The 15,784-nt window shown below is 39.2% G+C and overlaps 1 protein-coding gene across 1 annotated transcript in view; it reads left to right on the forward strand.

Annotated features, from left to right (window-relative positions):
* The window catches only part of RFT1 (RFT1 homolog), a 12,599-nt gene extending 2,676 nt beyond the window's left edge, over positions 1-9,923 (forward strand). Inside the window, exons 4-15 of the mRNA XM_017732289.1 lie at positions 80-165; positions 712-828; positions 2,377-2,566; positions 3,149-3,250; positions 3,997-4,131; positions 5,055-5,133; positions 5,391-5,441; positions 6,082-6,212; positions 7,061-7,205; positions 7,533-7,638; positions 8,639-8,888; positions 9,759-9,923. Of these exons, the coding sequence (XP_017587778.1) occupies positions 80-165; positions 712-828; positions 2,377-2,566; positions 3,149-3,250; positions 3,997-4,131; positions 5,055-5,133; positions 5,391-5,441; positions 6,082-6,212; positions 7,061-7,205; positions 7,533-7,638; positions 8,639-8,888; positions 9,759-9,923 (1,557 nt within the window). The remainder of the gene's footprint in view (positions 1-79; positions 166-711; positions 829-2,376; positions 2,567-3,148; positions 3,251-3,996; positions 4,132-5,054; positions 5,134-5,390; positions 5,442-6,081; positions 6,213-7,060; positions 7,206-7,532; positions 7,639-8,638; positions 8,889-9,758) is intronic.
* The last annotated feature ends 5,861 nt before the right edge of the window (positions 9,924-15,784 follow it).

Consider the following 15,784-nt stretch of genomic DNA (forward strand, 5'->3'; position numbering starts at 1 on the left):
GTGCGGGGCCGCCCCTCCCTCCTTCCTCCTCCTCCTCCTCCTCCTCCAGCAGGTGCTTCCCGTGCGGCTTCTTTCACAGGTGCTGTTCCGGGTGGTCACCTTCGGGCTGAACGCCTTCACCCTCCGCTATCTCTCCCGGGAGCTCATTGGCGTGGTCAATGTCAGGTGAGGGGGAGGCAGCTCGGCGGGCACCTGTGAGGCGTCCCGGGGCTGCTGGTGCTGTGGGGCAGAGCTTGTGCTCGGTGCTGGTCTCGGCTCCGCGGTCTGTGCCGTGTCACTGGCCATGCTCTGATTAGTGCTGTGGAATCTGGTTTTGGGTGTGTCACAGTGTTTGGTCATTCCGTGCCTCCTCGGCTCTGTTTTGGCCTGAAACACCGATAGCACCGGCCTGTTTTTTGTGTTTAAACCATCAGCTTGCAGAGGAAAAACTAGATACAACGTGCTTTTCCTATAGGATATGCTCTGTGTCTGCACGGTCTGTAGTGTGTATTCTTGCCATTTGAATCGTCACGCGTAATTACTTTCTCTGTGTTTTTAGGAGATGGTGATAATTTTAGCTCATATCACCATGTTTGCATACCTGTAAGATTTGTCTGCCAGGCAGTCATGTGTAAAAACTGTGATGCTATTGCATGAAGGATTTACAGTTTATAGAAAATAAATAGTTTTCTCTCTCTTTTTTTTTTTTTTTTCCTTTTTCACCCTCTTTAGGCTGACTTTGCTGTACTCAACAGTTGTCTTCCTTGCCAGGGAGGCATTTCGCAGAGCTTGTTTGAGTGGAAGTGCAAAGAGAAACTGGACGAAAACAATTAATCTATTGTGGCTGACGTAAGATACCTTTAAAAGTTTACTTTCTTAGAATTTCTAGTTCTTGTCTGGGAGCTCGCAGAATGAGAGGAAGTGTTTATTTACTGAGGTAATTACTTCAGTATTTAGAAGCCCCAGTTGTGTTTCAGGACTGATGCAGGAAGCTGGTCAAGTCTGGTGCTTTAGCATTTATGGACTTGATTTCTTGTTGGAGCACATGAGGAAGTTGATTACCAGAGGTGTCACCTGGAGCCATTTCTTCTGTTGCTTGAGTTTCATTTAAGTTGTAGCTGTTGAAGGAAAGCACAAGTACATAGTTCTTTGTTTTTTCTTCCTCTTCCTGCTCAGTTTTGTTTTTTTATTACCTCATGTGCATTTGTGAACCTGCTTTAGATATCTTTTCTTTCCCTCTCAGACTAAGCTTTTAGTCTTGATCCCTGATGTGGATTAATGCCAAGGCAACATAAATGTTTGGGTAGGAGAGATGTGAGAAGGTGAAAAAAGAGTTGGAATTAAACAACAGCTTTTTTCAGCTGTGGTGCTGTTTATAGCAGGACAGCTTGAAGTCCACAGGATGCTGCAACAAGAGAGTGCAATCACACATTGCAGTAAAGTGGATTTTATGACTTGTTTTCTCCCTTCTGGTTCCTGGTTCTCTCTTCTCTCTCCCTCTGTCAGCTCTAGCTGCTGTGCAGCCCCAATTAGGTGTGTTGGGAAGTAAATTTACCTGCCTGATATGGTGGAAAACTACCCCTGCATGATAAAATAGTATTTTGCCGTTGGGGCACCTGACTTTCCCTGAAACTACCCAGCTTTTAATTGGATCTGGCTCAGGAATGGGTCTTTATGTGTGGTCACCTGCATCCAGCTATGAAGCAGAGGGATTGTCCCTGTCAGGGATAGATCTAATAATAATATTTAAAATGTATTAGTTCTGTTTTCTTATCTGAATTATAGTCATCTTTCTGCTGTATGATAGCCTTTCAAGTGAGCATTAAGTTACAGAGGTAACACTGACTGTGTGCATCTTCTTTTGTTTTAAATTTTCCTTGTAGAAAAGCATAACTTAAAATGAAGGTGAACTTCGGTGAAGCGTCTGAAAAACGTCTTAGGAGCTTGATGTCAAATATTTTAGGGGTCTGATAGTGTGAAGGTCAAAGAGATCTTGCTCCAATGATGTAAAACTTGATGCACTCTTCCAGAAGCTCTGTGTTCCTGAAGCAGTGTCAGCAGAAGGGAATGTGCAGGCTGATGTGGGATCGGAATTGTTTGGTCCTAAGGCACAAAAATGCGGATATTTGACCTTATGTTAGGCTCTGGAGTAAAAAATGGACAACTCAGAAAAATGTTTTCTGTGTTGTGCAAAGAGTGCCTTAAGGGTGTTCATTACAAAGGAAAATATTCATTCTTGCTATAGTAACGACAGGAATTAATTCCTCAGGGCCTTTTTTAATGTAATCATTGTGGCCATATGTGATACTGTAATCTAATTTTCTTTGTTGTTTTTTTTTTTTTCTTTTTCTGCTGAAGTAACGTTTCCATTAATTAGTTTTTATGTTAACTTTTTAGAGTTCCTCTTGGTGTCTTTTGGTCTGTTATCTTGGGCTTAGTCTGGCTACACTTGCTCGAAGTACCCAACCCTTCTGTGGTTCCTCATTATCAGGCTGGTGTAGTGGCATTTGGTGTTTCTGCCATTGTTGAACTCCTGGGAGAGCCATTCTGGGTTTTAGCACAAGCTCATTTGTTTGTGAGACTTAAGGTTAGTAAAGTCCATGGGGTGTGTGCGTGTGGGGGGAATCGTCTTTTTACTGAAAAGAACAGATTACTGACTTAGATGTTTTTATATTCAAGCATGTAAAAAACCCCTGTGTGTACTGTTTAGCACTGCATGGCCTGGTTTGTAACATAACCAGGAATTTGTACCCTTTAAAGCAAGCAAGTTGGTTTATTTAGACATTATTACCTTTGAGATCATTAAATACTGAAACATAGGTTTTAATTGGAGGGAGAGGCACACTGCTTCCACAGTTCTATATAAAATTGTGAAATGTATCTATTGAGAAGATGATAGTCTCAAGCAAAATTTTCTCCCTTATGTCTCATACAAAGGACTGGGAAAATGCAGTGGAGGAATTGTGAAATGCAAGAATAGAAAACTTACAGAGAAATTACAGTCTAAGCTGGCCAGCTCAGCAGAAGGAGAAACTGTGATAAAGTCACATTGACTTTGAAAATCTTCCATCCCTACATAAATTCTGTGCATTAAACTTAGGTATTTTAAGCTTGTGTATGTGGTTAGGTTGCCAGAAAATAACCCTTCTCTCTCTTGTGTTTCTTAAAGGTAGTTGCTGAAAGCCTTTCAATAGTGTCAAAATGCATTTTGACGGTTACTTTAGTAATCCTTTATCCTCAGTGGGGCCTTTACATTTTTTCCTTGGCTCAGGTAAGTTTCCTTTGTTCTCTCTCAGCTGAATTTTAATTTGCCTTTGACATTTAGCCTGCTAAAGAACTTTGGGGAGCTGAGAGAAAAAGCTCCTGGGAGGTTTAAGATTTAGAATTTGTATTTAGTATTTTCCTGATACTCATTATTGACTTGGTACTTTGACATTGAGTTAAAGGGAGGTACAAGGAGACACCTTCTGTCTGTGAAGGCACATCTTGCAAATAAGGTTATGTTATTCTAATCACACAGAACTTCATCAGCCTGTACCACCAACCTGCATTACCTTACCAGAAGGTGCTAATCAAGTGCAATGAATTCAGGTTAAAACTTTTTCTTGATGACAATGGAGGGATAAGTTTTCTTCTTCAGTTTTTGCCCTGGCTTTTGTAGATCGCTTATAACTGATGGAATTTGGAAAAGTTCTATGAATTAAGAGATGTAGGCAGTAGCTACTCTGTTAGCTTGACTTTTGATTGAGTAATTGCTTTATAATTTTACCTTTAGCTTTCTAAAAATGCTAAATAAAACATGAAAATTACCAAAGGTCTATGATAATCTACAGGGTAAAAAAGGATGAAAAGATCAACAGCATTCTGAAGAGCTGTTCAAATCCTTACCTGGTTTTAATATTTGATAGGCACAAAGACTACTTACATTTTCTTCTCACTGTATTTTCAACTAGTATATAATTCTGCATTTCTGATTTAATTTTGTTTCACTGTTTTTCTTCTTCCTGATCCTTCCAGCTGTTATATGTCAGTATTCTGGTAATGTGCTATGTAATTTATTTTGCGATGTTTTTGGGATCTCCTGAAGCCACAAAGAAATCGTTTCCAGTTGCTAGAGTGAAAGCTTTATTACCTAACTTCGTGGAAGATGAGGTAAGTTGCACAATTTATTTCTTGATTTTCTTCTTAAAATCTCATGTGAGGGCACTTTGAATGTTGCTTTGAGACAGGGGAGTTAATTGAGAGGTTTTGGGGATATTTTTGCACTATAGAAGATATGATAGATTAAATAAAAAAAACCCCATAGAAATTGTGTTTGAAGTTTGTATGCGTAAGATTCTTGTCAGAAAAACATCATGAAACTTGAACTCTTTGTGGTTTTGGGTTTGTTGTTGCTGACTTGGTTTGTTCAAAATATTTAATAGACATTAACTGGAGATAGACCATCTGCACTGTGCAGGGGAATGACCAGGTAGCACTGGATGTGAGGCAGAAAAGAAACCAGAACCATGTAACAATGGATTTTGGTACTTTGACCTCTCAAAAAATAACCATGATGTTCCACAGCATTCCAGAGACACTCAAATATCTCTCAAACAAAAATGAGGCAGAGAAAGAAATGACAAGACTCATTGAGGAAGACGACATTCTGGATAAGATTTACAGATTGAAAAGATAAAGGTGGTTCTTGGTTGTAAGTCTTATATATATAAGGACAGTTTGAAGAGCAAACAATTCATATCTCCAGTGAGGGTGAAAGTTACATTGGCATGTTAAACACCATGGGTGTTTTTTTCCTAAATTTAACCTTGATTAGTATTTTCTGTAGAATGCTCCTATGGGTACTTGATCTGCAATAACAGCACTTTTCAACAAGGGAATCAGTTTCTGCCAGATCAGTGGTGTTGGTGCTTGAATTCAGCAATACTTTGCATTAGTTATTAGTAACTGTGGCATTGTGGGTTTCCTCACCACTACAGTTAGAGCTACCCTACAGAGTTGCTCTGCCTTGCTCTTTTCTATTTCTACTCTGTAATTTCAATCATGTTTGTTACATTTCAGTATTTTTTTTGCAGACCTTTGTTAACTGGAAGGAAGCACGCTTGACTTGGAGTTTCTTCAAACAATCCTTCTTAAAACAGATTTTGACAGAGGGTGAGGCTTGACATAGAAGTGTGAGGGAAGAGGGCTCATGAAAACTATTTACAAAATTGGCTTAAAGCTTCAGAGAGCTTGGGTGGGGGAAGATGAGGCACATGATTGCCAACCTGAATGGAGTTTTTGAGGGTTTTCAGAACTAGGTGCTGTCCCATTTGACTTTGTCTCTTGAGCACTTAGTATTGGAAGTGCCTGAACGAGTATTGGAAAAGACTTAGGGACTTGTTCTGAAGTTCTTTATTTTGAACTTACAGGTGAACGATATGTGATGACCTTTTTGAATGTGTTAAATTTTGGAGATCAGGGTAAGTGTGATGGTACTGTGGAATGGTGTCAGAGTTTTCTTAGTCACTGCTCTTCACATGCTTCTGAAAATGGCTTAAAGTGTTTGAAAATAGCTTGAAAATCTGAGAATATTTCAAAGCCTTTGTGACATTTCAGGTGCATTTCAGAGAATGATTGATATAGATAATAATAATCAATTTAAGACAATAGAATTATAGAATAGCCTGGGTTGGAAATGACCTTCAAGATTATGTAGTTCTCACCCCGCTGCCATGGGCAGGAACGTCTTTCACTAGATGTGTATCTTTCTCTTTTCCTGTATCAGTAGATCCTTACATTCCTCTTTTCGTTCAGTGAACTTTATCAGGATCCTTCAAATTCCTCTACAGCAAGAATTTTAAATATGGTTTGGTGCTGTTCTAGATTCAATTCTGTGTAGTTGGTGCTTTTGTCTTACTTTTGGCATGAGCAAACTTTGCAATTTTAAGCTGTAGTTGCTGTGATTGTCAGAATTTTTAGAGAACACTGCTTCAGTGTTGCACCAGATCCCACTTACTTTCTCTTTTTGGAGGAGGAGATGTTAAATTAGAACTCATGTTGTTATTAAAGAGTTGGAATTAAAATGTGTCTAAAATTCACAGATGGCTTTATTTTTTTAAGGTGTATATGATATTGTGAATAACCTTGGTTCACTGGTGGCCAGGTTTATCTTTTTGCCTATCGAGGAGAGCTTTTATGTATTTTTTGCTAAAGTGTTGGAAAGAGGGAAGACTGTAAAGGATCAGAAGCAGGTATGTTTATTTTGGATTAATTACATGTCAAATGCTCAATTTTTGTTACAGATAGGTTACATCGCAGAAGTGTGATGGACAGAAGTGGGTGTTTAAATTTGAATATTGAGGCTGTTAAAATTAAGAAGTGGAGAACAAAAATGCCAAGTGGGGCTGGACCAAAAAGAAAAGAGAATAGGTAAAATGCTAATGAAATAGAAATTAAAATATGCAGTGGCATAGTGCTGCTTTGCATCAATGAAGTTAACATCAGCTGCTCCAAACAGTGTGATGTAAAGCCTCCTCTACTGTGTATTTCCAGATATAGAAAGCCATTAGTTAAATCATGAGATCTATTAAATAAATGCTATCTGGAAGTACTTTATTTACTTAAATATATCAATAGGTGTTAAATTATGTTTCTGAGGAGTGCAGCTTTGGGAAGAAAAGAATTGTATTTCTCTTTTGTATTTGAGTTGTATGAGGAGGATTAATCAATAAGAGCTTTGTTCCACAGAGTAATATTCTTGATCGCTCATGAAGGTCAGCCTGTAGCAATCCTGCTAATTGCACATCAGTACACAATTAAATTCTCTGCTTCAGATCCTTGGTGGACTAAGGGAGGTGTCTGTCTGTGTATATTTTATGTAAAATCTACCTGGTGTGTAGAACTGGTAAAATGGTGGAATAATAAATATATAAAAGATGGTAAGAGCATGTGTATGGATAATTGAATAACAAGGATAAGTTTCACACCTTTTTACACTATGCAAACTGATTTATTTGTTCCTGTGAAGTAGCATTTCTGCATGAGGGTGACTGTTGTTACATTGATTCTGGTTCATGTAATTTACTACATTTTATTTCAGGATGATGTTGCTATGGCTGCAAATGTATTGGAATTGCTGCTGAAACTTGTGCTCCTGATAGGTCTCACCATCACCGTTTTTGGCTATGCCTATTCTCAGCTGGCTCTGGATATTTATGGAGGCTCAATGCTCAGTTCTGGAACAGGTAAAGATTTACAGACCTGGCAGAAAACCACCACTCTTTAAAAAAAAACCCCTACAGCTATTATGAATTTTTTGTAAGTCATCAGTTTGGGTTTTTTTTCCTGCAAAACTGCTATTGAAATCTGTGACTTAGCTCATCAAAATCCTTCGCCTTGTTTATTTGTGTTCTTGTCAAGATATCTAGACAGGAAACTCATTCAAATGAACTTAGGTTTCCATTACTAGTATTAACACTACAACAACTATCTCTCAGTATCAGTGACTGTAAAAACAATGTGGTTTGATAAAAGAAATCATTATCTATTTGTCTTTCTAATGTGGTTTTTAGGTCCAGATCTCCTCCGGTGTTACTCGTTATATGTCCTGTTTCTTGCTGTCAATGGAGTAACAGAATGTTTCACATTTGCCTTAATGTGCAAAGAAGAAGTGGACAGGTAGGAAACAGTGGCTCCTGTAAATGTATTTGTGCTGACCTTATAAAGGGATTGGTGCTTTTGAAATTGGCATAATAATATCCTGCCCCACTGAAAAGCAGCTCCTTGTTAGGCTGTGTCTGCATTTAGATTTAGATGTAGAAGCTTTAGCAAAAGTTGAAAAGTTTGGGTAAAAAGGTCAGAAATGAAGAAATAATTGTTAATTTAGCTTTTGGTCCATTACTAACTAGGAAAGTAACTTAAATGTGTGTTTTCTGCACAGATGAGCTTGAAGTTATACTTTTAAAGACAATTACTTGACTTTATAGTTTTGACAAACTTTAAAAGTTTGCAGCTATTAACATTTTTCATGTACAGTTACTGTACATACACTTAGGAATGATCTAAACTGTGTGGGTGAATCCAGGGGTTCACTACTGTGTAGGAAGTTGGACTAGGTGACCTCCTGAGACCCCTTCTAGCCTGGGTTATTTCCTGATTCTGTGTTTAGGCTGTTCCTCATGTGGCCCTTTCAAATTAATTTCAGTGAGGTCTGTTTTCCACAATTGAAGTGGGATCTTTTTTGACTTAACAAGGGCTGCTTTCACAACCTCTTTAAAATGTGAGCTAGTTTTCCAAGTCACTGTTTATGGCAGAAACTAAATAAAGTGCTGATTTGTTCTTGAACATTCATTTTCTTTAATATATTCCTAACATAGCAAAAAATGCACAAGTTTTTACATAACTAATAATTGTTATTAAGTTTGATTTTCTGCACTGAGTGCACAACTGATTACTGTAATACAATTTCATTCACATAATGTAGTTCTTGGTTTAATTTGGTTGATGTATTTTCTATTCTTTCAAATTTTTTTTATCGTTTCATTTCTCAAATTAATTTTCACTAGAAGATGGTAAGAGAAATTCTGTTACTCATGTTAGAAAATAAAAAATCATTAGTAAATGAATGCTGTAACTGCATGCATTGTTAAATTATTTCTTCTTTTTTTTTTTTCCCTAGGTACAATTTTGTTATGCTGGCCTTGTCTTTCGTATTTCTGTGCATCTCTTATTTCCTGACCCACTGGTATGGCAGTGTGGGCTTTATCCTTGCCAACTGCTTCAACATGGGCATCAGAATAGCTCACAGCACCCACTACATCTATAACTACTTCAAAGAAAGCGCCCACAGACCCCTCACAGGCCTGCTCCCCTCACCAGCTCTGCTGCTGGTTTACATCATCAGTGCAGTGATCACTGCTTTCTCAGAGGTGAGCTGCTTCCTCTCTGCTCTCACTGTGAATGCTGCTGTCAGGTGACTTTTCTGTCCACAAAAAGAGGAATGCCATTAGGAAAAAGGCTTTCGAGGGTAGGCTGGGACCTTCCATTACAGAAAGGCAGGATATATTGTGAAGAGATTCTTTGTATCAAAGTTCTCTGCCACCTATACAAGGTGGTGGATCTGACTATTTAAATAAAACTTAACACATTTCTGTGTGTAGACAATCCATGTGCTTAGTTGTTAATAACTGAAATTTTAGCAGTTTCTTGGTGCCATTGCATTAAAAATTCTGTAATAAAAAGAAGTAATAACCAAAACTAGAAGAGAAACAAAAATTGCTAAGAGCACATTTAACACATACATTCAGTACAAGATGGTAATATTGTGCAGGCTCATTATTAAGGAGATGGTAGCTTTTCTATGTACAGAATTTTGACAGCTTGAAAATCCATTATGCCTGAGAAGGGAGAGTTTTATATTTTGGAATGGGAGATTTCCAGTTTTGATAGAAAATAGCTTGAGATGTCGCTGTACAGTAGCAGACGTGCATAATAGCATCAGCGAAGTTTTGTGTCATCTCAGTTAATGTATTTCTGCATGCCAGATAACAGCAGCTTCCTCACTTACCAGATATCTACTGACTGGTTATTTTTTGCTGACAGAATTTTCTTTAAAAAGCAAATATTGTAACTCCTCAAGATGATTTATTGTAGGGTCAGTGCATGTGGCAAAACCGCGCTTGGTTTGATGGTGATGTTGGCGTGTTGGACAGATGTGCTGGACCTTATTTCTTGTTGAAACAGTAAATGCACTTTTTGATGACTGGTTTTCCTGCAATCCCTTGTTTTCTTTGTTGTAGGTGTTGTTCTGCTGTGACAAGGGCTGGATGGCCAGGCTGATCCACATCAGCACGGGTGCCCTGTGCTTCGCAGCAACCCTCGTTACAATGTTCTGCACAGAGACCAAACTCATCCACTTTGTTAGGAACCAGTTCCTCTCCCGCTATTTGAAGAAAGGAACATGACCTGCTTTTGTGCAGAGCAGTTCTTGTACGTGCTTGCAGTAAAGGGCTGTGTTTTTTCCATAAGATCTGTATGGAAAGAAGGTTTCCATGTGTGTTTGGAAGCGTTGATAATGGAGTGGCAATGTAGACAATTGCCAGGTGAATATAATTTTGTTTTCTGAACTGGTCAGCACAGCAAACGAGAGATGAATAATTTTCTCTTTATGCCCCATTCTTTTCTAAGCTTTTTTTCAAACAGCCTCTTAAGTAATGAATGAAGATCTAAGCTACACCCTCTGACACAACCTGGTTGACAGACTGCATGTAGAGAGCTCCCCTCCTGCCGCTGGGCGGTGTGGGGAAGGCCTGACGTGGTTTAGAAGGCCTTTATTTGGCGTGGGTGCTGCTTAACTGGGGAGAAAATGGTCAGGAAAAAAGCCCCCAATACCAACCGCAATAAATGCCATAGAAATACCCCAAAGCTGAGGAGAACTCTAGAGCAAGGACCAACACCAGTGTGAGTGTTGTGGAGCAGAACAGTGTGGTGCAGAGGGATTGAGCTGTCGCTGTTTGACGTGCAAAGCAGGGAACAGAAAATCCTGACGTTTACAAGTAAATTAATGGAATACACAGCGTGTGTCCCTGCTGGCTCTGTGAGATTATTTCATTCAGCAGATCCTTCGTGTCTGAGGGCATTGATTAACTTGTCAGAAATACTCTGAAGCCTTAGCTGGAAGAGGTTTTTAGCATTGTCTGCAGCAGGTGTTGAGTACAATCACTGATGGTGCAGTTCATAAGGTTACTCGTAAAACTTCTTACTTTCATTCCATTGTTTTTTGGGTTTGTATGAGATTTTAAATGCCAGCATGAGCAAACTTGTCTCAATAAAAATTATTTTGTCTGTGCAATTGAATGTTAAATATATTTAGTAAGATTTTTTACAAGGATTTATGCATATTGAAGATTTCTTTATTGGATAGTAAATACTTCCTTTTGTTCCAATGTTTTCTTCACATCTTGTTTTTTTACTTGTTCAGTTTTAACCTCTGGATTCATATTATTTTTGAATTGTTGAAAATTTGGACACTCAGAAGTTCTAAAATTCCATGTTAGGCTGCTGGTTTGGGTGTACTGATGGTGTATTGCTGGTCTAAGATCTGAATTGGGCAGTTTCAGAGTGTACAAATGGCAGGTTTATAATGATCAGCATTCCCTTTGCAATGTTTGGATGGACCAAAAATGTCAAGGGATGAAAAATGCGTGCTCAGATGTGTGCAGCTGAAAGCTTTTAGTTTAATTATGTAGCAACTCTGCAGATCCTCAGACTGCTTAAAAAAAATCACTGCAATGGCATTGTGGGGTTCATTCTGGTGACCACAGTGCCCAGGCTGAAATGCTTTCTAGTGTCAGGGCCTTCAGCTTGTAGTCAGAAATATTTTCTAAACTCTGGTAATTCCCACTTGGAAAACATTACCAAAGATACTTTATATGTGAATTTGGTGATTGATCATAGAGAAGCCAGAATGTGACAGTGAAGGGAAAGGAGTGGCCTTGCTCAGCCAAGGGCAGTTGTCTCCATTGCCTGGCTGGAAGGAGTAGATACAGACTTGCTGATTCTCCTTATGCTCTCTTGAAATCTGTCAAAACAAAACAAACTCTACATTATTCTGTCCTCTTAAATGAATTCTGTAGTTCTTTGCCTTTTGAATTTTTCTCTTCAGAGTGGTCCTACAGCTTTTTTTCTCTTTTCTGTCAGGTGCGGAGTTTGTTAGGAGTACAGCTTCAAATATTGCAGAAACTTTATTACAAATCGTCAATGCCTACAACAGTTGCTTTTCCTTTACTTGCTTGTAGTACAAAAAAATCAAGACAATTGAACCTGTGGACTGTGTTTTAGGGTTTGTCTTTTTCTGTGTCTTTGGGATCCTACTGTGGCAATATCTCAATCAGTGAATTTTTATAACTCCTTGGAATGAGAAATTTTGTACAGCCCTGCATCTAAAGTGCTTTGGAGATGGAAGAACTTCTCATACCAAATGAGCTTGAAGTCATTCTGCCTTGTCTGCTCTTACAGCCCCAGCTGTACTGATACTACTTCTGCTACTTGTAATGTTGTAAGTGGGGTGATGTGAGATCTCCCTCTTGAAACAGTGATCTGTGTAGTCTTGTAAATATTTTTTAACATAAATGCAGTGAATGCATTTAAAGACAAGTTACATTTTTACACTAATTTGTGTTATTTCATATTGGAAAGGCTGACAAATCTCTCTTGCATCTCAGATGCAATTTTATACGAATCAGGAAGACATTTAAGGTGACAATGATTGCTCATTAGCAAATTAGGGACACATTCCCCACTTAAACATCATCTGCTCAGTAATGGCTGGCTGGTTTTTGTGATGTGGGATGTTTGATTTTTAATGTGTTTTATGTGGCAGGAAGCTGCAAGGAGGCACAAAAGTAGAGACCTGTGAAACTGTCTGCTGCTTTCTTATTTATCAGTGGGATCCTTAATGTCAGAGCTGTTAATTGCTTTATTGCTAAAGCAGCAAACTCTCAAACTCAGGGACAAAGTTGAGATTGAATTTGACCATATTTCCCTTTCATTTTAGCCCTGTTAATCTGTCAAAGGCACAACTGTCTAAAATTCCATGAAGCTATTTTGCAGTGTTCTGAAATCTTTTAGTTTAAGCCAAAGGTGAATGAAACATTTTCTTTGGTGGAAAAGGTTATGATTTCATGCTTTGTGGTGTGTTTTTCTTATTTGTCGGATGAATGACTTTCAAGGTAACACTAAATAAAGTTTATTTCCTTTACATTTTGTTTTTATCTTCCAGTTGATGATTATTGGAGTTCTGTTTATATCATTGGTACAGCTGATGCTTAAACTTGTTTGGATTTTGTAGGATATTTTATGTATAAATTCAATTACCAACCTAAACATACACACCATCCCCTAACACACATACAGATAAAATTTGCTGTAGTAGTTTTGTGACAAATGGCACCATTATAGTCAGTTTTTTCCTCTTTGTTTCTGTCAAATTGTTTGTATGGATTGGAATGGCCAAATTCCTTTGCTTTTACATTACATTGTTGTGATAAAAACCAATTCAGTGGCCAGGAATAAATCTGATATTTAATGAAATTTCTTAGCTGAATTAGGTTGTGACTGGCAATACTGCTGTTGGGAACTAACCAATTAACCAATTGTTCAACTGTTTGGTTTTCCCTAATATTGTAAATATTTTATTTGTAAAGAAGTAGAGCAGGGGGAGCCCCTTTTTAGGCAAAGAAATTAAATTAAAGAATTAAGGCTTTGCCTAAATGGTTAATCTGCTTTAGCAGGCACAAAGGGTTATATATACAAGCCTGAATGTTGACCACAACTGAGCACCCATAAGGGCGTATTGACTTCTTAGTTCATGTGAAGGATTGTTGTGAGTGCCTTGAGGTCAGTCCTAATTCCCTGGTTCCTGGATAGTCCTTCTATCTCAACTTTGAAATTCTTTTTGTGGAGTTCATATTTCTTGCTGTCTGAACAGCGTACTTTTTTTTTTGTGGTTTAATTACATGATTTTAAAGATAATGCCAAAGAGAGAGGATCTGAGGCTTTTTGAGCCGTATCCGTGCTTCAATAGATCTGCTGAGCTGTAATGGTTTTGTTCAGCACAAAATGTGTAACTCATCTGCATTCTGAGAGTGCGAGGAGATGGAGCTTGTTTTCAATATGAGCTGCAAATGAAGTTTGAAGCTGTGCACATGTGATGTACAGCTGGGCCCTGGAAACTGAGCAGGGCCTGCTCAAAAGCTTGAGCAGCTGGGGATCTAAAGAAAACTGATAGGAAGTGCTTATCTCTGTTTCACTTTGGATTGCTTCCATGGAAAGATGTGTGTTCTCTCTAGTTTCTGGGTCTGAGCTGTGCTTCATGCACCACCTTGCTGGGATCTGGAAGGAGGAGTGAACCCGTTTCAGTGGATGTTACTGCACGTTCCTGTAGTGAGCTCTGTTCATGGGATGTGATGAGTATGCGCCCCCTGTGCAGCTAAGGCAGGATTTTCTGGTTATTGTGGGGAAAGGTAAAACATCTCTGGGTTTTCCTTTGACAGACTTCCTGGTTAGATGTGGTTAGTGAGGCTCTGACAGAGCTCTGTGTGTTGGTTTACTGGCAAGGTTTTGTGATTCATGGCTAATGTGTTCAGCATAACTGATTTCCAAAGTTCTGTGCCATCCCACTGAACTGAGAAAGTGGCAAGGAACACAACCAAGAGGGCAGATGTTTTATATCCATGGCCCATTTAATAAGACTGAAATAATTAAAGCTGTGTCAAGAAGAAAAAAAACCAGTCCCTAAACACATATTGGGTATATGAGTAGTTCTGATCCGGTAGTAAACAAGAATCATGTTTTGTTCTTCGTTACACACTTTTGCTCCAAAAAGGGAAGAACGTAACAGAGCTTGGAAGACGACTGCAAGGTTTAGCTCTTAACGTTCTCAAATGCAGGAGTATTCCAGACTTACATCTTTGTGGCCCCGCTTGGGAGAGAGGAGTATGAAAGAGGGCACTGATGCAGTTCTGAAGGGATGTGCTTGTGTCTCTGGGAACAACTGAGGCACAGTCATGCACTATGAGAAAGTGCCTTGTATTCACTTGGGAATATCTTCAACTCCTGCATTTTTGTTTGTTTTGATTCCTGTTTCATTCATATGTTGTTAAACCATTCATAACCAAATCCTGTATGTACGTGTGTCCCTTCTTGGCTGCAAAAAGTCAGGCTAGCCAGTCTCATTGCAAAAATCCCAAGAGCCCTGCCCTGGGCTGGATTGAGGAAGACGTTGGTCAGCTTGCTGAAGGTTGTTTTGTGGCCTGTTTGCCAGCCCTGACAGCAAGGAGTGAGGAAGAGAGCAAATTAAGGCTGCACTGAAGAATCTAATTGTAGCTTCTTTTCGGTTCTGGATGCTTGACTTGGCAGTGCTGTTTTCCTAATGGAAGGGGTTTTTGGGAGTAATTTTATAAAACAAGTACCATGAAGTGCACTCACATGCCTTCTTTTATTTGTGTAATGATTTTTAGCAGTTTCTCAGCGTGGGTGAGGAGATGTTATGGGACGAGGACAGGGAAATGTGGCGGAGTACGGTACACGTGCAAGGAACAGAGTGTCCCTCTGAGGAGAGTCCTTTAGTCTGGGAGTTACTTCCATCTCTGAATGCATTTCTGTCACTGCAGATAAAACTTCTAAGTATGTCTCTGCTCAAGTGCTTCTCTAGGCAACTAGGAGAACCTGTTTGGAAGAAGCAGAGTATGCCCATGAAGTACACTTTGCCATGGGCTGCTTGGCATTCTGCTTTGCTGGTCAAGTCGGGTTTATTGAAAATACAGGCAATAGTGTGTGACAATACTCTATTTAACTCTCACTATTAGTCCTTCCATTTGAGGTTGATAGTATTTTGACCTGCAGAAAAGGTGGGTTTTTTTCTGTGGTTCCTTCAGAATTGTGCTGATCAGTTTTAGTTTTGTTTTCTTTCTCCTTCAGATGACTTTGTTACCCAGTAGCTTTACACATGTTCATCTGGGAGCTCTGCAGAAGCACAGGACAAGGATTGGGGAAGTGCTGGGGCATCATTCAAGTCCTGCTCAGCACAGCCTGGTTGGAGGAGGGCTGTGGAGAACCTCCCCTGCTCAACAGGGATAAGTGTCAGGACTCATGGCCTGAGTTTTGGCTGCACAGCTGTGAGCACCTTGCCTCAGATTCCTAAGGAAAAGTTGTGAGAGCTGTGGAAAATGTCTGTAATATAGCCAGGCAGGATAAAAAACCTAGGATTGTTTTCTTGAGCCAGCAGTGCCAGGATTCAGGAGGAAAACCACCTCCAAGTAGGCAT

This window comes from Corvus brachyrhynchos, unplaced genomic scaffold (genome assembly GCF_000691975.1).
Source record: "Corvus brachyrhynchos isolate BGI_N302 unplaced genomic scaffold, ASM69197v1 scaffold4, whole genome shotgun sequence".
NCBI classification, from domain to species: Eukaryota; Metazoa; Chordata; class Aves; order Passeriformes; family Corvidae; genus Corvus; species Corvus brachyrhynchos.